The 22,044-nt window shown below is 51.9% G+C and overlaps 1 protein-coding gene across 2 annotated transcripts; it reads right to left on the bottom strand.

The window, feature by feature from the left end:
* Positions 1-1,321: 1,321 nt before the first annotated feature.
* Positions 1,322-19,766, bottom strand: ADAMTSL2 (ADAMTS like 2). 2 transcript variants are annotated; one of them, XM_065737240.1, is made up of 19 exons: positions 19,695-19,766; positions 19,489-19,600; positions 18,749-18,891; positions 18,064-18,139; positions 17,599-17,701; positions 15,917-16,062; positions 15,695-15,818; positions 15,095-15,175; positions 14,064-14,239; positions 13,221-13,560; positions 12,159-12,540; positions 8,236-8,339; positions 6,855-6,981; positions 6,272-6,485; positions 5,135-5,290; positions 4,383-4,553; positions 4,137-4,313; positions 3,146-3,290; positions 1,322-2,058 (listed from the first exon to the last, which is right to left on the bottom strand). In XM_065737240.1, the coding sequence occupies exons 1-19, from the start codon at positions 19,715-19,717 to the stop codon at positions 1,940-1,942; spliced, it is 2,919 nt and encodes a 972-aa protein (XP_065593312.1). In that variant the 5' UTR covers positions 19,718-19,766; the 3' UTR covers positions 1,322-1,939. The 2 variants fall into 2 exon arrangements, with proteins under 2 accessions (XP_065593312.1, XP_065593313.1); XM_065737241.1 differs by lacking the exons at positions 17,599-17,701; positions 18,064-18,139; positions 18,749-18,891; positions 19,489-19,600; positions 19,695-19,766 and having other exon boundaries at positions 15,922-16,836.
* Positions 19,767-22,044: the final 2,278 nt, after the last annotated feature.

Consider the following 22,044-nt stretch of genomic DNA (forward strand, 5'->3'; position numbering starts at 1 on the left):
AGTGCTGGCAGAGCGAGAGTGTGCCCATGTATGTGCCCACACGCCCCTGCATGCACATTTCTACTTTAATTTTGAAGATTACCATAAGATCTACTTCCCATTATTATTATTTTTTTCCCAATAGAAGCACCCACGACCCATCCTGCCCAGCAGGGCAGAACACTTGGCACCGCTCCCTCCTTGCTGTCCCCCCCCCCCCATGTCCAATTTCTCCTGCACCACACCCTCTTGCCCCGGGTTGGGCATTATTCAGGTTAAAAGCATCGCCCCTGTGCTGGGGAAGGGTTTGCTGCCGTGAAGGAGGGACGGCTGCAAATAGACTCCAGCAGCCTCAGCTCTGTGCTTGGGGCCAGACTTTGTTTTTATAGATGCAATGAGAAGGAAGCACCGCTGTTCCGTAGCCCCCGGCGTACACGCACCGTGTGCAGCCCATCTGGAGATGCTGCTTTCAGCTGCGAGGGCTTTTAATTCCCCAAGAAACCTTGCAAAGGACGAGTCAGCCTCTGCAGATCCATACCTCTGATATCTGGGGGTTTCTCTTGGGGGGAATCAGGTTTTGGGCGTGTTGCAGCACCCACTCCAGGCCACGGGACCATGGCTGTACAGTGCTCAGTGCAGTTTGTTTGAATGCATTCATCCTTTGCGTTCCTCACCTTTCTTGTGAACATATTCTTGTTCCAGCTTTCCCCCATTATTTCCCTTTCTCTTTTTTTTTTTTCCCCTTCCCTTGTAGCTTGGAAACTAAGCAACTGACTGACATTCTCTAACCTTCACCTGGCAAACTGGTGTACAGGACTTGGGGAATCATTGAAAAAGAGAAAAAAAGCAAACAAATAAAATAAACTACTTTGACACGGGCATTGCGGCCGACCTTTGTGTACCCACATTGTGAAATACAGAAGGCAGCAGTTGCAGAAGTGCCACACGTGTACAAGATGTCCCCACTGTGAGATGCTCAGCACAGAAGGGAGGTAAAAGCCTGCATTAGGGCACAGGTACCAAGGGGGGGAGGCTCAGTGAGCCCTACACATAGGGATACAGAACACTAACCACCCGGGGAGCCCCTTTTTTTGTTGGTCCAATATCCAACCCCTTCCCTTTCTGGCTGCTGTAGAAGCTCCCAGTCCCCAAACCCACCCACCTTCCCCCACTCTCACACGAAGGTCCCAACTCAGGGACTTCTCCCTCGATTCAGGGCTGGGAGCTGCACTTCTCCCCCAGCACACAGCCTTGAAGCCCCCACGGCAATGTTTCCAGCACCCCCCATCCTCTACAAACTGGAGAATAAAACAAAATACCACCATAAATATGACAACTTTATTAAAATATACATATGAGTACAAATTAATGATTATGTGGATAAAGTTCACTGTCTGTAAACAAATATATTAAAAAAAGAGCACGTCTTTTTTTTTTTGTGATATAAAGTGCAGTTATGTTTCCATATTATATACAATATGTCAGCATTACGAGGGTTTTTTTTTGTAAGGACTATGGAACTAAGATTTGGTTACTAGATAAAATCCTCTGAGAAAGTATACACCTACATATTACAAAAGAGGGCTTGGGCTTGAGTTCATTTAGCAAACAAAAATCAGCTTCCCATCACCTTAAATGTGAGAAAGCATTGGGGATAAAGGAGGGAGGAGGCACTCACCCCCTCTGCTAGGGAACACGCTGGTGCTTTCACTCCAAAGGGTCCGTGCCCACCCCCAAACTTGCACAGGCAAAAGAAACCAAAGGACAAGACCTTGTGAAACCACGTGAACGTTTGCTGTTGGGGGAATCAAATATACACGATCCTATGTACAGCTCTGATAACCAATGTACAGCAGCTCTGAAAGCAAGCCGTGCTGGCACCACACCTCTCCACTCTGGGGGAGGGAGGGAAGGAGCATCCCCAGTGCTCACTTGTGGGGCTGCAGGCCCCAACCCCACACTAGGAGTGGGGTGTGCGGCAGGAGCGGCAGCAGGCCTTGCTGTAGTACCAGTGGCTGCACAGGTTCACTTTGATGGCCAAAGCACAGTTGGTTCCTGCCTGGTCCTGGCAGCTGTCGTCTGTAGGGGAGAGAGGGGGAAAAAAAAAAAAGGCATGGGTAGGGGAAGAATAAAAGAAAGCAACCAACAATAATAATTCAAGCAGAAACGATGCCCTTCGGTACCACACACAGCCCAAGGTGTGGCTGTGCAAAACATGAGTGCATCCCCTGGAAAAGCCGTGTGCTTTCTCCATGAATATCATCATCCACCCAAGTCAAGGGTCACGTTCCACCACACCTGGCCTGACCCAGGGAGCTTCACTTGGTCCCACTCCGTAGCTCAGGCTCTTCTCTATGGAATAGAGCTGCCCAGAGATCACTGGAACCACTGGGGGACCCTGGACTGAGCTGCCCATGGAAGTGCACAGGATGACCCCAGCAAAATAACTCCCTCCCAAAAATCCTCTTTGAGGAATCTGGGGGCAAATGAGCTGCTGGAGAGAGGGAGGAAAGCAAAAAAAAAAAAAAGTCACTGTAACACTCCCCCAGCTCCCTCCAGAACAGTATTTTGCTTCAAGTCTGAATAGTCTATAGGAAGCATGACAACAGCCTGCAACAATGGGACCATGGGAAGACTCCAAAGCCCCACACTGCATCCCTAACCCACAGAGGAGGCAGAGCCATCAGCAAAGGCACCCGCCGGGCCAGGAGCTGCCCCAGGCCTCCCTCCTGCCTCCCTGCTCTTCTCCCACATCAGCCTTATTCTCAAATCCTATTAAAGAATTAGAACCGTGTGTTTGCTGAAGATCACAGGGGCTTTGAGCCAGCAGACGAGTCAGATAATGAGATAGTTACAAATCCCACAGGACATTCGGAGACCAAAAATCATTAAAATAATGGCACAGACAAAAAACTTCCTAGACATGAGCTGGAATCACACAGAAGCACCACCCAAGTCAGCTCCCTGTAGCTGCCTTTTATCTTAAGGTCAGAGCACGCTGCCTGTGAGCTCTCCACTTGATTTAATGGGGTCACATGTAGACACACAGTGATACCTGCACACAGTGCTCTTATCAGGGCACAGAGAGGGCAGACCCCTGGGACGAACATCGAGATGGCAGCAGAAAATGAATGCTAGGGGGGTGCTGCTGGGTGGGGGGGCTCACCTGGGGGCTCGGTGGGGCAGGGCTGCAGGTCACAGGTCTGCTTGCCCACTGGCTTCACCAGTGGGTCGCAGCCACGGACGATGTCCTTCCCCTGGTAGCACTTGACATCCCGCATCCTCACGCCGATGCCACAGGTTTTGGTGCACTGGGGAACAGAGAGTGTGGGGTGAGAACCCCCCAGCACAGGGGGCTGTGCTGAGCTAAAAGCCACCGGAGCGGCTGAAGCTATGGGGTGAGCACCGCCCCTCACTGAGCACTGCTCCCTGAGAAGGGCCACAGATGAGCTGTGTGTGGCTCAGACATTGCTTAGTGACACCGGGAGGCTGTGATCCCACAGCTTGCAGGGTGTAGGCACTGCGTTTGGTGTCCATGCAATGTGTCTGGGGGGCTTTGCAGACCCACTCCTGGCTTGCACTCGCTGCCTGCTGCCCTTTGGCCGCCTCTTCACATGGGGATTACTGCAGGGTTTCTTGGGCTAATTATAGGCTGCCACGACACTTTCCAAGACTAAACAAAATGAGCTCCAGGCGGATGAAAAGGACTGCGTTGGGGTCCTCTTGTGGGGAGCTGGGATCAGCACTTTGCAGCCCCTTGCAGGACTGGGGCATCCCACACCACTCCAGCCTGCCCCCACCATCACCTGCAGCTCCCAGAGCCTCAGTTCTGCTCCCTGCCCACCTGTGGGGTACCTATGCTGCAGCATCCACGTGCTAATAGGAAAAGGTGGTGAAAAAGAAAAAAGAAGAAATAAAAAAGGGAAAGAAAAAGCCAAAGTTAACCCCAAATAACTCATGCTCCTGATCTGCATGATGAAACAAGGCCTGCCTGCGTTTTGTCAGAGCCACTACAGCAAAACAAAGGGGCCCCTCTCTGTGCTCCCTTGCAGAGCTTCACTCAGCTCCACGGGGTATTTTGCAGGTGTGCAGCCCTTGGTACAAAGCCACGTGCCCAGGAAAACATCTTACAAAGCCAACCCTTTACCCCCACCTACCTCTGACCAGGGGGTGGTGTACCACTTGAAGCACGGCCGCTCAAAGCACGTCGTCTCCTCCACAGGCTTCTTGGCCACGTCACAGTCAGTGGGGTTGTGGGTCTTGATCTTGCCATTGACAATCTCCAGGCAGAGCACAATCCTCTTCTTCACACCCCGGCCGCACGTGGTGTTGCACTGCGGGGTTCCCCACCATGAGCATCCTCCATTAGCACCACCACGCACCGCCCCGTCCCCAGTCCTTACCCGTTCCCAGTCCTGTGCCAACCAGTGTGACGGGCAGTTCTTGTCCCCGCAGGGGTGGATGGCCAGTGGCTTCGTCTCCAGGTTGCACTGTGACTCTGGCACCACGCGCCCATCGCTGGTTTTGCAGTACACGTGCCTGATCATCCTGCCCTGCCCACAGCCGCCGCTGCACTGAAACCACAGCGGGCACAGCAGGTGGTCAGCACGGTCCCAGCTCCACGGATGGGGACTGAGGCGTGCACGCATCCTCCCCATCCCCACCTCATGCAGGGATGCTTGGGATTGCAATAAGAAAGCAAATGCCCGCTGCACTTCCTACCCTGGGGAGACAATGCATCCCCATCCCAGCCAGACTTGGCACAGGCAGAAAGTGCCACAAACAGGGAAACATGGGGCAGTTTTCATAGGAACCAAGTGAGCAGCTCTGGATGTCCCCATTTGCTGCCCTGCACCTTGGGGGGGGGGGGGGGGGAGGCAGGGGCTGCTCCAGCCGAGGTGTGCAGAGCTTCAGAGCGCCGCTGCTGCCATAGAAACTGCTTATTTTTAGCCATAGGATAAAAGCTGGGTAAAAATAGCTCGAGAAAGAGAGGGCAGAAGCGTGCAGGAAGCATAAATGGAGTAAAAAGGGTCATTTCCTGGGCTCTGAGCATCAGTACTACCAAGGCCAGGACCCCACCAAACCCAAGCGCTGCCGCATGCCTGAAGTCACAGCACGACCCGGGTGGTGCCACCCATCCCTCCCCACGTCTCACCGGTCCCCAGTCAGACACAGTCCACTGGCGGTCACAGGGCGGCCCAGTGCAGTTCTTCTCAGCCAGGGGCCGGGCACTGGCATCACACAGCTTCTCCTCCTCCGAGCAGCGGATGTCCCGCGTCACCACGCTGCGCTCGCCACACCGTGCGGAGCACTGTTGGGGGGACAGGGGGGACACAGGGGATGGGTACGGGCTGGTGGCAACTGGAAGATGCTTTTGAGGGTTTTGCATTTCTAACTCGTGCTGAAACCACAGCTCTGAGGCTTTTATTCTGCGGATAAATTCGGCACCACGCAGCCCAGTGACGTTGTTTAAAACTGGGGTTGAGTTACTGCAGTCCCCCATGCTCCGACGCACTGCACTGATACGTTAATCCTCAGATCTCCAAAATGTGCTTTTTTGGGGGGCTTATTTCCCAAGCCAACTTGGCACCCAGCTTCAGATGCAATCCAAATTAGATTAGCTCCACTGCTGGCTCAGAGCAAGCGGCTGCAGGGTTGTCTCAAGCAATCTGTCTCTGACACATGCTGGAGGTGTAGAGGGGTTTTGGTAAAATAAGCAGCTCTGGTTCACTCTGCCAGCCAAAATATTGCAAGAGCATGTGTGCAGGGAGCTTCACTCTGCTGGACTGGGAAAGTCAAAACATCCTGCAGTATCAGAAAGGAGCAGCCCTCCATCAGCAGCGTGATGGAAATGGCTCACCCAGCCTGAGGAGGGAAGGAGATGGGGATTGATGACCATGCATGGATTTGGAAGGCTCTGGGAGGAACGGGTTTCATTCATTCTGCATGGGTGCCATTCTCATCATGGTGAGGTGCAGTGGGAGGCGAGGAAGAGGAGGTGATGGCAACACCATTTTCATGCCAACTCCATTCCCATTTCCCTGTGCACCAAAGGTGCGATGCACTCCAGTCTCAGGGGCAGCACCAGCACTATGCATGCTGAATTACTAAAATAAAGTGATCACTAGTGCTGGCTGGCCCATCCTGGAAGAGATCCAGGGGTTTATTATAGGGCAAAAAAAAAAAAATACTATTAACTGATGCACACTGGTCCATTGGAAACCATCGCGGACAGGGTCCTAACAGGTTCCCCTGTGATGTCCATGGGTCATTCTGAATCCCCAGAGCTTACCTCTGACCACTCGGACATCTCCCACTGGGGCCCGCAGGCCGGGTTCTTGCAGACCTTGCGCTCGTCGGGCCGGGTGATGTCGGCCGACTCACAGAGGTCACTGTAGACAGAGCTGTCAAAGCCCGGAGAGATCATCTTCCAGCAGCGCACGATGCGGAACTGGTAGCCCTCCCCGCAGGTGCGGGAGCACTCGCTCCAACTGCTGGTTTCCCACCTGAGGGACAGCCAGAGAAAGGATGCTGTCAGCGGGAAGCTGGAGGGGTGCAGGCATCCTTCGGGGTGCCACAATCTACTTCTCTCTTTGCACTGCTCATGGTCTGACAGTGTCAACACCCCTTCAACAGACACCAACCACTGCTGCTCCCCACAACGAGCGCATCTCTGCTCTACTGGGGCATGAGCCACACATGAGACACTCAAGACTGCAATCCAAAACATGTTTGGTTTTTTTTTGATAATCTGCATCGGAAGGGAATCCAGCACACGTTCCCATCTCTGCCAACACTTCACACTTCACTCTGATTACAAGCAAACCACAGTCGTGTTTAGGATGCCAAAGAGGGCAGAGGTTTGGGCCCCATACCTTGGCTGGCACTCTCTCCCAGCACAGAACTCATGGACGGGCTCGGGGCGGGTCATGGCATCACAGTACGTATCATCCACTTCGATCCCATCATAGCGGACGCACATGGCATACGTGGACATCACTCCTGGTTTCAAAGAGAATGCACACACACAACAGAGGACACCTGGTGATTCTGACACCCAATTTTTTTGTTTGTTTTTTTAGTGATGTTTTCAGCTGCATTTTCCAAAGCTTCCTGCTGAAGGAAAGCAGCAAGCCAGCCTTTCTGCCCACGGGGAGGATGCTGCCCAGCAGGAAGGGCCGTGATGGCCACCAGAGCCAACACAGGTGAGGGCTGAGGCTGAAAGCGGGTCCAGCCATCGTGCTTCAGCACCAGTAACAACACACAACCATTGTGTTCACATAGAAAATACTCAGGGTCTGCTGGGCTGCTCCCTACTTCCAGGCTGGCAGGTGGAGGTGACACGGAAACAGCCCCTGATCCATTCCAACCATTTCCATATCACCTCCAGTACTGGCACGGAGCCTGGCTGCAGCCTGGCTTGGGGGACAGAACACTACCTAGCCTTTCTGGGGATTTTGGGGACAAACCTGCTGCTCTGCAATATCTGCAGATAATGGCAGATGCAGCTCTCAGGAATGTATGAAACATCTGCAGCTCTCGACATTGCACAGTTTCTCTGCAATATGTCACCAGGAAAAATGTCACCAGGAAAAGGTAATGAGAAAGGCAAACTAAGTTAAACCTCCCCCTGCTAGCTGCAAACTGGGCATCCTCAGGACTACAATCTCCTCTTTCCCCCTTCCTTTAATGCCAGAAGCCCCATAGTGTCAGGATTACTCCTGAGACCACACTGGTGAGCAGTGTGGCACTGGAAAGCAGTGTCCTGAGGATTAAAAAAAAAAAAAGGGGGGAGGGAAATTAAAGAAAAAGGAGCAGAGGGCAGATTGGGGCAGGTATGTCACCATTCCAGGCTGAGAGCATCACAGCTGAGATCAGGTACAGGGGGCAGCAGGAGTGTGAAACCAAATCAAAAAGCCTACTACCGCTTCATTTCCTGCCAGAGCGGAACAATCCTTCCGATTCTGCTCTGTCAGAAAGAAGCTGAGCTTTTCAAAGCCCTCTGAATGTTCAAAAGGGGAAGGGAAACAAAAGAAAAAGTGAAAAGAGGAGCTTGGCAGCACACACTTCAATCCCATCGCTGTCAGCTGCTCAGGTTGAAGGAGCTGAAACCCAGCACGAGCACTGTGACCCTGCAGGGCTGGTAAGTGCTACATAGGGCTGAAAGATGGAGAAATCCCCTGTGCATCACCAGGTCCTTCCCATCCCTACCAGACGTAGCGCGACTCACACCGCTGGGGCTGTTCTCGTAACTACCTGTGGTGCATGTAGAGCTGCAGGGTTCATGGGAGGAAAGCTTCCACCTGTACATGTCAGCAGCACTCACACCTTGGCCCTTTCTTAACAACTTCAATCTGTTTCTAGCAACAAGCACAAACAAAAAAAAATAAAAAATAAAATAGCGTTTACAAGGAGAGCCGTGACATGCCACGTCAGAGAGACACATCTGTGAGCAGGTTGGGTTTGGGAGGGGATTGGCTTTGTTTGTCAGTTGGGTTTGGTTGCTCTGATTTTTTGGGGTTTGTTGGTTTGAATTGTTTCATTTCGTTTCACAACATACCTGTCCTGAGCCCCAAGTAGAATCCCCAGCCCGGTTAGAGGCAGAGCTTCCACTGTCTAGAAATAGAGAGAATGGGATAAAAATACCCACAAGTAGAAACAGTTCAGAACTTCACAAAAAGTTTGCATTCTCTGCTCAAATACACCTGGCCCTCGGCGTACAGCGGCTAAAGGAGCAGCATCTCCTCCCGGCGCTGCTGGGCTTGGGCTGCTCCCAGCTCCTGCCTCGGGCTCTCAGCAGCCTGACGCTTTAGCTTTGGGACACGAAGGCATGCCGCTCGCCTACCTGCTGCCTCGGCCACTCTCGCTGGATTGTTTTGGTTTGGATGCGTGATTCGCACCGCTCACGTTCACGCTACGGTCAAACGCGTAATGCCATTGGGGAAGGGAGAACAGATTCAGCCTGGTGTGTGAAAAAGCATCGTCAAACCAAGAACAACGGCTTCCCCCGGTGCGACGTACACCCCGGAGTGTTGTAACACGTCAGGGATACGGCACCTTCCCAACAGAAGGCTTCGGTCCTCAGACCTTTGTCCAGAGCCTGGAGGTGCCTACGCTGATTGGAACAAGGCTGCATCCTGACATCCAGCCGTCCCTGGCCTGGCAAGATACGCAGCTTTACGATTTCTAGGCAGCAGAAGCTCTGGGATTGCCTTATTAAGTTGTTTGTAAGTTCACGTCCAGCCTATCCAATCCACCCTGACACTGAGAATCCATATGTTTCCTTCCAGACCCACCCTCCTTCCAGTGATCCTCCAGGAGGATTACACACAGCCCTCCCTTCCCCTGGTGATTTTGGCTCTCATTTCAACACAACAGTCATTTCCTGCATTCAAATGGGAACTGAAACAAACGTGGCTAATTTTGCACCCCCAAAAACCACCCTGACTTACATAGTGCTTCATCTTGCCAAGCAGCTCTGGCACCAGCAGCCCTGGTGCTGACCCCAGGACAGTGTTCAGGAAGAGCCACGGGAATAGATGTCTGGGTTTTACGTTGCAATTTGGGGCTGGGACCTCACTCATCTGCTCTAAGGCATCAATGCCAGCACCACACTGCCCTGGGATTGAGGTAGCCTTGCCCAGCTTCACAGGGGGAAAATAAAATAAGCATCTGAGGGCAGAAAACCCATGAGCACTGCCCCTTTAACATGATCCTAAAAGACTTCCATGTGTAATGATGTCACAGGGATAAGTCTGAATGAGCCAGGTATTTGATCACAGGACGGCACTCAGCTCTTGTCATCTCCAGCAAAAAGAAAGCAGGGTTTTGCTCTCTAAATGCCAACAGCAGCACACCGTCCTATAAACAACACGGCTGGGTTTTTCTCTATTTATTAGAAGCATTCTGATAACATTTTCTTCCCTGCCTGCATTTTGCTTCTCTTCTTCGTGCAGCAGCAGCAGCACCAGACCATCAGTGCCAGGAGCAGCCCCAGCTGCTGCCTTCCAGTGAAACCCTTTCATGGGGCAGCAGAAACAAACATCCCTTTTGGCAGCAGCTGGTGCTCTGGTTGCCTGTCCTCCCAGAAACCAGCCCTGTAGCAGGAGGAGAAACCCTAACAAGGGCAGCTGAAGATAACTCCTGGAGGACAGCTTCTGGAGCACAACAAGCTCCTGTTCCTGTAGGAGGAACAGGCCTGGCCCCTGTGCTGCTCCCCACACACCTCACCCTCCAGCACCCTACCCATGGTTGGTGGGATCAGGGGCAAGACCCCACACTGTGCTATCACACTATTTCCATACACATGCTCATGTTGCTAAGGGAGCTCACAAATGGCTGGAGGGTGAAGCTCTGTGACATACAGCACTTTTTTTTGATGATGCTCCCAAATTCAGAAAGCTAACAGCTTTTTCAGCTGTTATTGTTTAGATCTGAAAAATACATTTCATTCCAGAGAGTGGTGGGAAGAGGAAACACTGCAGAGCAGAGCCAAGGGAAGCAATGGAAGAAAAGTGCAATGCTTGGTACCTTTCCTGGATGGGCTTAAATCCCTGAGCTGTGCCTCTGCATCTTTGACAGAGATGGTTGAGGATAATGGGAAGAGAGATGCTGGCTTGTTTTGCTTAGAACAGGTAACTACACTCAAGGCACTGACAGGTTGCTTTCCTGCAACAGTCACATTGTTCTGAGTTTCAAAGCACGTGCAATTCCGCCTGGGAAGGCAGGAAAGCATCAGGCCCATTTAACAGCTCCTGAAACGGAGGTGTAGGTTACAGGGTGCTGCCCAAGGCCACCCAGAGAGGGTGCTGGGAGGAGGGCAGGCTCCTGCTCACCCCGGAGAGCAGCACTGCAGGGAGCTGAGACGCTGCCCTTGCTTGTCAGAGTGCTAACAAAGTGCTTGCTTTGGCAGCAGAGGCAGGGTTTCCAAGCCAAGCCACAAGAAGAGATGATAGACAAGCCCGTGGCAATGTGTAAGTGTTCTTATCATTAAGAAGTCTGTTGATATGTTTGGCTGCATGGACATTTTCTTTAGCATAAGCTAGCATAAGTTCTAGATAAATACAGCTAACTCTAACCAGAGAGCATTTGTACAGTGCTTTTCATCTCCTGAAATTCAGCATCCCAACCCATGTTTCAGCAGTGGGAACTGGACAGTGGAGCTGAAGTAGCACAGAAAGGAGCTGTGCACTCAGCCAAGCCAGGAGGGACCCAAACCCACAGCTGTGCCTATGTGACATGGCCAAGCTCTCTAGGGAATGCTCTCATCTGTGACTTCACGCAAGGACTGCTGATCACTGTTCTGCTCTGTACTAGGAACATGCTGCTGAGAGCCCTGGGGCATCTCAAGAGGTGTCCTCACGTCCACGAGGAAGAAGTACTGTCCTGAGACTTTCACACAGCCTTGTCCAAGTGAATTATACTGCTAGAGACAGATCACACTTCCTTTTTAAGCTTCCCCACTGCACTTCTGTAACACTACCACTCAAAGCCAGCCATCAAAGGGATCCTGAAGTGCCAGCCCTATTATCAACCACTTCAAGCTGCCAACTGAGTGCTTTTGATGTTCTTATCAGAGCAGTGATTAATTGCACTGTTTCTTCCTCCATTAAGGCAACAAACCCAGGCTATTTCTTCCTGTAGGCCCTGCACAAAAGCTCGTGCTCTGCTGTGCCTCTCCAGCAGCAGTGAAGCAGCAGGACCAGCCCAGGGGAGGAGGACCATGGGTGGCAATCAGTGGGGTGCATAGAAAGGACCCAGGACCAGCTTCTGCTGCATCAGAACTAGGAGAAAGGAGCCCAGGGAAATCAGAATGGGACATCAAGATAGAAGAAGGAATTAGGGTTTTGAGTTTTGTTTGTTTTCATAAACTCTGATGATGTGCTGTGACAGGCAGAGAGCAATAGGCAAGCTGACAGCCATCAGCATGGCCTCATCAACAGCCCCACTGAGGAGGGCAAGTTTTCCCCTTGCTCAGAGGCTCACTCAGCTTTCCACTCAAACCATTGCCCCTTCCCAATCAATCCCTAGTGGGGACTGTGATCTTTGTGACATCCTACCCCCCACTTACCTTCTGGCTTCCAAAGAAGACAAATTAAGCAATGGAGTCTGTATGGAGTACAGTGCTATTATGAGTTGAGAACAATAAATAGAACTGACTATGAAGATATGCCTCCTACCTTGCTTTGTGGGTTCTGTTCCCTTGAGAACCGGTCACGGTGACAGTGGCATTTGAAAACGGTGTCTCTGCAGATGAATTGGTGGCTTTGCCATTGCTCAGGTCCATGTAGGTGCCATTGACGGTGTAGGTCACAATGCCATCAGTGTCCTCGTAGTCGACATAGAGACTGTCAATGTGGGACCCCACAGAGTTGATTGGGTCTCCCTGGGCAAAGATGCTGTTCATGGTCATGTTGAGCACCAGCTCCTTTGAGTCAGAGGTCTTATCCAGCAGCTTGTCTGTGATGGCATTCTCCAAAAGGAATTCCCTGGAGGTGAACCTGGGGTCGAAGTCCCTGTCGTCATGGTCTGTCTGGTACGTAGACCTGGTTACGTTTGAATCTAGATTGGAGCCAACAGGGGAAACAACAGTGACAACCACAAAAATGCATTTGGGCTGGGAGGCGAAAGCAGCCCCAAGCAGCAGGGATACACCAGAGCCTGAGCAGCCATCTGAGGGGCAAGTGGAAGTAGGGGTCTTGGGAGAGGAACCTTTGGAGTTGTGCCCACTTGGAAAGAGCCCACAGCTCCCTTTGGGCCTCATCTTGCAGTTGCATAGCCCAAGGAGGAGAGCCGAGCACACAGCAGCAGGGACCCAAGCAATAACAGAGGTAAGAATGGTACCCAATAGTCCCAAGCCCACATGCCATGCAGGAAAGACCCCCAGGGCAGCTTTGTGTTGGGATGCCTGAAGGACTGGAGTGGAAAGGTGATTGTTGGGACTATGGAAGAGTGGAAAGTGAGAAAGGAGGCTGCGATGGGGGAGACCGGCACACCTAGAGCTCCCTCCCTTGAGCATTAGGCAAAGCACCATGGGGCATCAGTGGGGAGAGCTTACCCACGGCATCCCCCACCCACCAGAAACCAGAACCTGAAGGGCAAAGAGGATTCATGAGCAGAGATGTTTTAAAGAACTTTCCAAGGTTTCCAAACAAACCAACAGGATCACTAGAGTTAGAAACAGAGCGTTTCTCCACCAGAGCTCTGAGAACAGAACAGTGAGGCCCAAGTCTCCTCCTTACCTTTGGGAGGTTTGCCCTTCAGTTTTGGCTCACAGTCAATTGTTTCTGCTCTTTCATAGACCTCATTGGTTTCCTGACCTTTGCTCAAGTTTAAATCTTCCTCCGTGTCCTGTCTTCCAAACACCTGGTTCTCCAAGTCTATCCTTTCCTTGGAGACTTTCCCAAAATAGGTTGCGTTGTGTTGGATAAAACCCAATGGCACATCTCCATCAAACTCTCTGCTTTCTTCACTATCTGACTCAGAAAAGGTGTAGTAGATGGGCTGGAGATTCGAGTGTGGCTTCCTCAAGAGAGTGTATTCAAATGTGATGGATGGATTTTTGCCATTCTGATTCCAGACCTAGCAAACATGACATTGTTAATGGATGCAGTGAATATACAGCATTCAAAGTTTATGATTCATCTTGGACTTGACAGTTGGTGAGTATCTACCTCACTATTTCCAATCTGCTTTCCATCACATTGCCAGCTTTATACAATTGAAGCCCAACACACTTTTCCAAGGGTTAGTATGCAACACGCAAATTCACAAGCAGCTCCTACCCAGCAGCTGAGCAACTGCTGAGGCTTAAGAGAGTCATCTCAGAGGTTACTGTCCACGTGCACAAATCCCCTTTTTGGGGTATGACAGGGAATGAGGGGCAGGTGACCAGGTAACCAACCCTTTCCTTTCAGGGAAGCCCATGGACACAGGGAAGGTAGGAGGAAGAGGAAGGGAGCTCTGGCTGGTTGCCTAGAAGCAAATTAAAACTCTGGTTTTAGATGGTGTGGCCCTTCCTCCACCCAACACAGCTTCCCCCTTCCCTACCACTCCAGTCACAGATGTGACAAGCCAAAGAATACCATTATGTTCAATCCTTGGTTTGTTGGCCCTTGTGCGACAATATACTCTATGCCAGTCTCATAGACATCCATGGGCCGGCGGTACTTGAACACCGTGCCTGCAATGTTGAAGTTCTTTGGGCTGTCAACTTTGTAATTCCCATTGAAGAAATAGTACCCAGCTTCATCAGCCACAGCTTAAGACAAGAGAAAGAAAACAAAAATCAGTTCCACCAAAGGCGAGAGGTAACACTGCCATTTGTTTGGGCAGACTATGAAATTACTGGAGTGTCACAGTAATGAGACATGTTTTCTCCTGCACTGTAATGCATTTGTCAGATGTTGTGTTCCCAACGTGTATTGTGCAGGTACATGCCTACAACCCTGGGCTATGCTTTCCTCTGCACTGCAAACTCCCAGGCACATCAGCCCACAGCACCAGCACAGGTTACAGATGGAGATGGCTCTCCAGGAGCCCTTAGTTGACCACATCTCACCCAGCTCTGGCCCAAGGCTCATCCAGAGCTATACAGGACTTGCCCTTAATAAAGCCTTTTCGTTCAAACTCTCTTGTGCAACGCCACGAGCCTCTGAGACAGCATCAGAGCATGACAGCAGACACGCACCTCCATTGGGCAAGCCCAGATTCTCATACAACCCCACAGAGCAGCTCTGCCCTCTCCAACTCTGAGATCAGCCTATGAGCCATCCCCATGGTGCTGCTGCCAGGTGGATATTGCACATTCCCCAAGCAGGGAGAGATCGAGGGCATCACAGGAGAGCTGAGGTCACTTGGTTGTCACGTGGCACCAACCTATTCAAACTGCACTACAGCAGCAGCAAAGGTGACCAACAGTTCCACATTAGAGCTATCAGAATACACAAATACACAGTCCAGGTGCTCAGGCTGCAGTGAGGAGAAATGCACGGCTGTGATTTACACCAATGGATTTGGCTTATGTCTGCAATAAAGCTACACTCATACTCAATGCTGAAACAAGTATTAGCCAGCACACATGCATTCTAGGGAAGTATCAAGAGGTTATACACACCCAGAACATCTGCAGATTTTTTCCGTTCCACTATCTGGATATCCCTTGCTCCAGCAGGAATGTGAGTTACCAGGGAATAGCCTGCAGGAAACTACAGATTAATGAAAGGAGAACTTTGTAATGAGCTCTATGAACACAATGCTCAGCAGACAGCACTGCAACTCGTGAGCAAAAGGGACAAATCCTGCTGGCAGCACTGCAGCTCACTCTGCCTCCAACTGATCCCCAGAGAGCACTAATCACGCCTGATTTAGGGCACTGTACTTGGGACCAGTAGGTTCTGTTGCTTTATGCTAAGCATGGAAATCCTGGTCTTTCAAAATATCCTCGTTTCCTGTTATTACAGAGCATTTATTTCTGTTTTTACCAGGTTGTGGGTAATCAAACCAACCTCTTACATAACCCTGCTGCACCATTCACAGAGCTCAGGTTCCAGAGAAGGGGCACGGAAAGGAACTCCCTGCCCACATCTCTAAGAGCATCAACACACAGGACACGCGGGAAAAGATGATGAAGGACGCTCCGTGGGAGCTTGAAGCAGTTTACTGAAGAAACAAATGCAGCTAGAAACACAAAGCAAAGGGACCCTTTGAGCCTTACCCAGATGAGCGTTTCCTTTCCGGTAACTCCCCGTCACATGAGTGCAACTGCTCCCATCTCCTTGGCAAACTCCACATTTATCCAAGGTGTGGGTGGAAAAGAGAATGCCATCGCAGCCAATTGGCTAGAAAAGGCACAGAGTACTGCGGGTCAGGCAAATATTGCACCCCTTGTACCTCTCTGAATGCTACTAACAATATTTTTGCTATAATGTTTAACAACCTCACATTTTCCAGACACGCAAACCCCTCGGAAATCAGTGTATTTGCAGGATGTTCCATCCCGAGCCTGAACCATTAATTGTCTCTGACCATCCACAGTGGTGCAATGGAGGTCACAGGGCTTGCTAGAAATGTGAACATAGTCATCTAAGGGGAAAGGATATAGAGACACATTCAAAACAGCAGAAACACAATAACTTTCATCCTACCAATGTCAAATGAATCTCTGCCAAGCTAAACAACAGCAGCAGCAACACAATTGCACGGCAGCCAGTGCTGCAGGAGCCACAATCTCTTGTGCTTGCAGGTTGGACAGGAGATTGTGCTCCTGGCAGCCCACTGCTGCAAGCCTTTGCACAGCCCCAGTGCTGGAGCCTGCTGCTGGCAACAGTACCACCAGCATCACAGCCACTGTGCTGTGCAAGGGCTTGCAGCCACATAATATATATTACACATATGCACATTCACTTATCAATACTTAAAGCATACATTCAACTAGCACAAGTGTTTGTTGTTATAAATAGACATACAAGACTGCTCAAAACCACATCAGTTTATAATGCAAGACCTTCCCCGTTGGCATTCCCCCAAGTTGGGCTCAGTTTGCCCCTTGCTTTCTGCAGATGTTTCACAATACCCACAGGAAGCAAGTGACAAATCCATGCTTGCAGCAGACCCCCCCCAGGTTGTACTCCTCAAGGAGGGAGCAGCGATATACCCACTGGCCCAAGACAGCATCAATGGCAAAACATTATCCTGCCAATCCCCCAGGAGACACGTGAGCGCCTGCTAAAAAACAAAACAATTCACTGTCACTATTCTGGTGAATCATCATCTTGAAGAGTGAATATGTTTATAGAAACAGTCACCCTGCCCTAGGAGCAGGGCAAGGCTGTGCAGAGCTAACCACATCCCTGCACGCAGCCCTGATGTGGAGCTGAAGACAGGGGCTGGTGGAGCTCAAAGGGAGACAGTAAGGAACATCACAAAGCATAACTGTAGTTGGGTATCTACAGACACCCCCAAGTAGGAAAATTCTGCTAGATCCTCTCCCTATTTTGAGACACACGAGTCCCCAGGGGGAATCTCAGTATCCCCAAGAACCAGCTGGGTTTTTCTTAACGCTTGGTTTCAGTGGGAGTTAGGTGCCTATATATATATATATATATATATATATATACACACACACACACATACATATATATCTTTTTATTCTAATATATCCCAGTCTCACTCCTCAGTTAAAGCTGCAGCTTTGTATAGCTCACCCCAGATGACCGAACTGACTCCATCTCAGTGACATTTGGCAGAGCCCATGGATTATGTGGGAGTGAGCAAACGTCACAGGAACGCAGTGCAGAGGCCCCAGCTCAGCAGACACTGGGTGATATGGATGCTCCCTGCCAGCACAGGGCATCACCCTACATCCTCACCCTCCTCCAGCCTGCCTTCCTTGGGAGCAGTGACCAAAACAGACTGAAGGATACAGTCACAAATATATTTGTTTTATTTTTAAGTAACCCCTCAGCTGGAAAACACTCCTTTGAACCTGGGAGGCAGCTGATTGTGTCTGAAAAACCACTTTAGAACAGCAGAGGAGGAGCCTTCCTGCATTTTGTAGCATCATAACTATCAAAACATTTTGGCTAAGCGTTATGAAGCACACAAAGAATGTCTTGTTACCAGGGTATAAAGGTTTCCATTGATACGTTCTTCCATTATACACATGGGAGTTAAAGGATGAACACTGCTCCTCTCGGAAGCTCCTTCCGTTCGCGGGGCACTCCTAGAACAGGATACACAAACATCCTGATGATCATCAAATGTGGGAGAGGCTCCTGGCACACGGCACCCAGCAGCAAGGAGCACTTCTGTCACCTGCCCCATCCTCCTCCTCCCACTGCAGGGACAGCTGGGGAAACCCCAGGGCAGATGGCACAAGAGGGAGCCCACTGGGTTTTATGGTCCCCAACACAGCAGGGATGGGGGCCAGAGGGGAACTCCAGCTGCTACAGGGGCAACAGGGTGGCTGCTGCAGGATGAACAGCACCTCCACTCCAAGGGACCCAGGAATGCCATCACGTGAAGCAAGCACGGCTTCCCAGTTTTTCCATCAAATGTCACCAGTGAGAAAAAGGATATCCTTACTTGTACTTTGCAGAGCTGATATCTTTTGGATGTTCCAGTGCAAGTTTTATTAGCCAGCCCACTCACTGACTTTCGTCTGAATAAAGAAATAACAGTTAGACAGGGGTCAGAAACACTTCCCACTCACTTTTTAAGTAATAATAAAAAAAAAGGAACCATCATTCCCTGCTTCTTCAAGACCTGCATTCACACTGCAGAGCCACACTTCAGGAAGAAACCCTGGGGACAGCACAGAGCACCTCAGCTCCCAGGTAACAGTGACAGGGCAAGAAGTGGGGGCCCCACATGGTGCCAGAGGAGGTTCAGGTTGGACACCAGGAAACATTCCTTCTTAGAAGGAAGAGAGATGCACTGGCAGAGCAGCCCAGGGAGCAGAGGAGCCATCATCCCTGTAGGTGCTCCAGAATCACAGAGATGTGGCACTGAGGGACACAGTCGGTGCACATGGTGGAGGTGGGTTGAGGCTGGGAAAGACCACGAAGGTCCCCAGTCTTAATGACTATGTGTTTCTCCTCCCATTGAGGAGGATGCAGCCCCTCACAACACCATGCCCCAAGCACGCTCACCTTGTGCTCACACAGAGTTCGCCATCCAGTCCCTCCCTACACGTGCTCACCTGCAGAGCAGGGAGCCAGATCAGAGCCACTCCCATTGGGCACACACCGGGGTCTTCCTACCCACATACCTCTGCCTCAGGCAGTGCCTCTCCTGGGACTTGACACCTCCACCACAGCTCCTCGTGCACGCCGTCCACTTGGTCCACTCGCCCCACCAGTATGCAGTGACATCCGCACCCTCCTCCAGGCTGTTGGAGGTCTGAGGCAGGTCCTGCAGGCACAGTGGGGTTGGGAGAGAAGGAGCATTTAGCATTCTCATTGCAGTGCCCACCCAGCCCTGCTCAGTGCCATCCCAGGGCATTTTCTTCCTATCTGAGGTCGAGTCTGGGATTCCCATTCTTACAAGAAATTCTGCTTTCTCAATTGTGTTTTCATTACAAACTGGAATGAAACTGCAATATTTGGGATTCCTCAGGAAAGGAAACGTTCATTGTTTAGCCCAGTTGGCAAAACCAAGCTCCCACACAACCCACAAGTTCTGGCTCTTGCTCTACCACGAACCCAGAGAGCTGACAGGGCAGTGGCAGCCAAAAGCTGAAGCAAAGCCCTGCAGAGCTGCCCCACTGTTGCCCCAATGCACAAGTCCAGGTGTTCCCATTAAAAGGCCACCAGGTTTGTCATTTCAGGAGAATCCCACACCCCCCCATGGTCACTGGTGTGACCCACACAATGGGAACAATGGAGCTGCTCCAGAAGCAGCATCACCACCACTCACATGTGCCACAGAGGTTCTCATCCTTTCCCCATCCCCAGAACATTCACAGCAGCATGCTAAAGCCCAGACACCCCAAAATAAAGTGACACTTACCTGAGCTATCACAAAGGCCACGTTGCCCACAATAAGAAGGGCCAGGGCACCCCTCAGCCAGGACCACACGCTGACAGAGACACTGCTCCACCTCCACCTGAGCATCTTCATCCTATGGAGTAACCACGCCGTGCTGAGCAAGACCCCCTCCCTATGGGAGGACCCCCACCACCAGCGACTGCAAGGGCTTGATCCAGAGGTGGTACCTGATTAAAGGAAACATCAACATGGCAGAGGTCCCCACCCCATCTCGGCTGCTATCTGCCAACCCACACTTCTGCAGGTCAAAGGCTGCACTGATGACACCAGTGTGCCTGGGTTTTAGAGAACTAGTGTTTTTCAATCTCACCAAACATGCAATATCATTGACAGACATTATTTCTCCTTTTTATTTATTCTACTCTGAGTCCCACCGACTTCTTGAAGACAGCTGTTCTCATAGAGAAGAAACCACGTGCAACCGGAATGCAGAAACAGAGCATCCCAAGCATCAGCCTTCCATCCCTTTCCCCATTTGCCTCATGAAAGAGAGTAACCCTTAATTAAAACCCAGCTCAAAGCCACGACACAGTTCACCGTGAGAGCCAAAACGGGGCAGGTTTCAGGAAGTCATGCTTTCAGGCAACCACAGCAGCTCACATCTGTAAGAAAAAGCAGCATACATCCCTCCCTACACCAACTCCCCTCAAAGGGCAACCAGACCATACCTCTGGGGAGCAGGCTGGTGGGAGAGGGGCTGCAGAGCAGCAGCGTAAAGAGACTTCCCTGCTCCTTCTGCTTCCTACAACGGCTCTCGTGCAGCTGTGGAAGCACAGACGTGCTGGCAGTGCCCGCACAGCCGCGGTATCTGCCCAGCAGAGATCCCCATCGGGGCTCCCAGCCCCAGCTCAGCTCCACTGTCGCCCCACGCAGCGGTTCAGAGCACGGATGCGCTCCAAATCGCGGATCCATTGATTAATGGAAGCGCAGAGCTCTTGGCCGGGGATCCCGGGGACAGGTGGCTGAGCCTCGCCTTGCACTTGGTTTTCATTAAGACTCCCAGACACTTCTGATTCCAAGCCAATAAAAGAGCTTGCTCAGAGTTTATCCTAGATCCAGCGAAAGAGCTTCATGCTTAAATAAAAGTAGGGGGGAATAAAGGAAACAGGGGGAAGGGGGGGTGGGGGAAAGCCACCAGCAAGCACTTCAGAGCCGGGAGAGGAGGAAAACATACAGACCTGCATACAGACCCGGGGGGGATGCGGTCGGACGACGCTGCCCACGCGGGGACAGCGTAGACCCCTCGGGCCGGACCGGGAGGTTGAGCGGAGCCGGAGCCGGTACCGGGAGGAGGGAGAGAGCGAGAGGAAGGGAGCAGCAGCAGCAGCCGCTCCCTCCGACTTCAAAGCGCTGCCGGGCGCCGGGCTCACAGCGAGGAGGAGCCGCAGTGGCTCCCCCCAGCCCGCGCCGGCCGCTCTTATAGCGAGGGGGGAAACGGGGCGGGGGGGAGCGGGCGGAATTCACACCTCTCGGCCCGGGATGCCCCCACCCCGGTTAACCCCTCGCCTCCCCCGGCGCCGGCCCGCGGCCGCCAGCCGGTTTCCTGCGGGGAGGCCGGGGGGGGGGGGGTGGGGGGGAGGCGGCACGCATGCGTCCCCACCTCGGTTCATTTCAACCCCCCCCCCCCCCCCCCCCCCACCTCCGAGCACTCTGAGGATGGGCTTCCCGGCTGGAACGGGGCTTTCTCCTGCGAAAAGCAAATAAAATTCCCGTAAGCTTTGTTTTCGGTGTCGTTTGTTGGAAACCAGCGTCGTTCGCTCTGCTTCTGCCGCGCGAGAGAAGGGCGATGGGAATGAGGTGGGATCTGCGGGGACCACGGTCCCCCATCCCCTTCCCCCCCCCTTCCCCCCGGCTCGGTGACAGCCGTGCACGTGTTGCTCGGTGTGTGCTGCGGAGAGAAGCCAGAGCAGCGCAGCAGCACGTGGGTACGTGATGGCCTCGGTGGCAGCACCCCGCTCCATCACCACGTGTCACCCAGCAGTTGTGGGGCGCAGAGTCCCCTGCACCTCTCGTCCTCGTGCTTTTGGACCCAGGGATGGCAGTGAGAAGCTGAGGCATCTGTCCCAGAGAACTGACATGGGAAATGAAGTCTCCTTTTTCTGTTTGGCTAACCGTCTGCCAGCCTGCTTTAATTCATCCAGCCGGGCTGATTTGCAACTTTTAGTTTTCCGTCGGTTGGCTGTGACCAGGACACTGGGAAAATTTAGCACTTGAGTTCACCCAGCTTCTGCGTTTCAAAATATCCCAGCCCGAGACACGCAGGAGGAAACCCTTTCCGTTTCGGAACAACCAGGAGGGAAAAGTCTGAACATGAGAGATTTTAACAGCATCAAAATATTTCACGTTGAGGACGCCAGCTCAGCCCAGCTCTCCGCGAGCCGCTGTGTGCCTCGGGCTTGGCTGGAGGCTGCACCCTGTGGGTGGGACCCCAACCCTGCCTGACCCCATCCCGTTGCAGCCATACTGAGAGCTGGGGAGCACTGGGGTGAGGGACAGCTGTCCCCAGGCAAGCATTGA

Source organism: Cyrtonyx montezumae, unplaced genomic scaffold, assembly GCF_038088225.1.
Source record: "Cyrtonyx montezumae isolate F1298 unplaced genomic scaffold, pur_monq_1.0 scaffold_20, whole genome shotgun sequence".
Taxonomy (NCBI): Eukaryota; Metazoa; Chordata; class Aves; order Galliformes; family Odontophoridae; genus Cyrtonyx; species Cyrtonyx montezumae.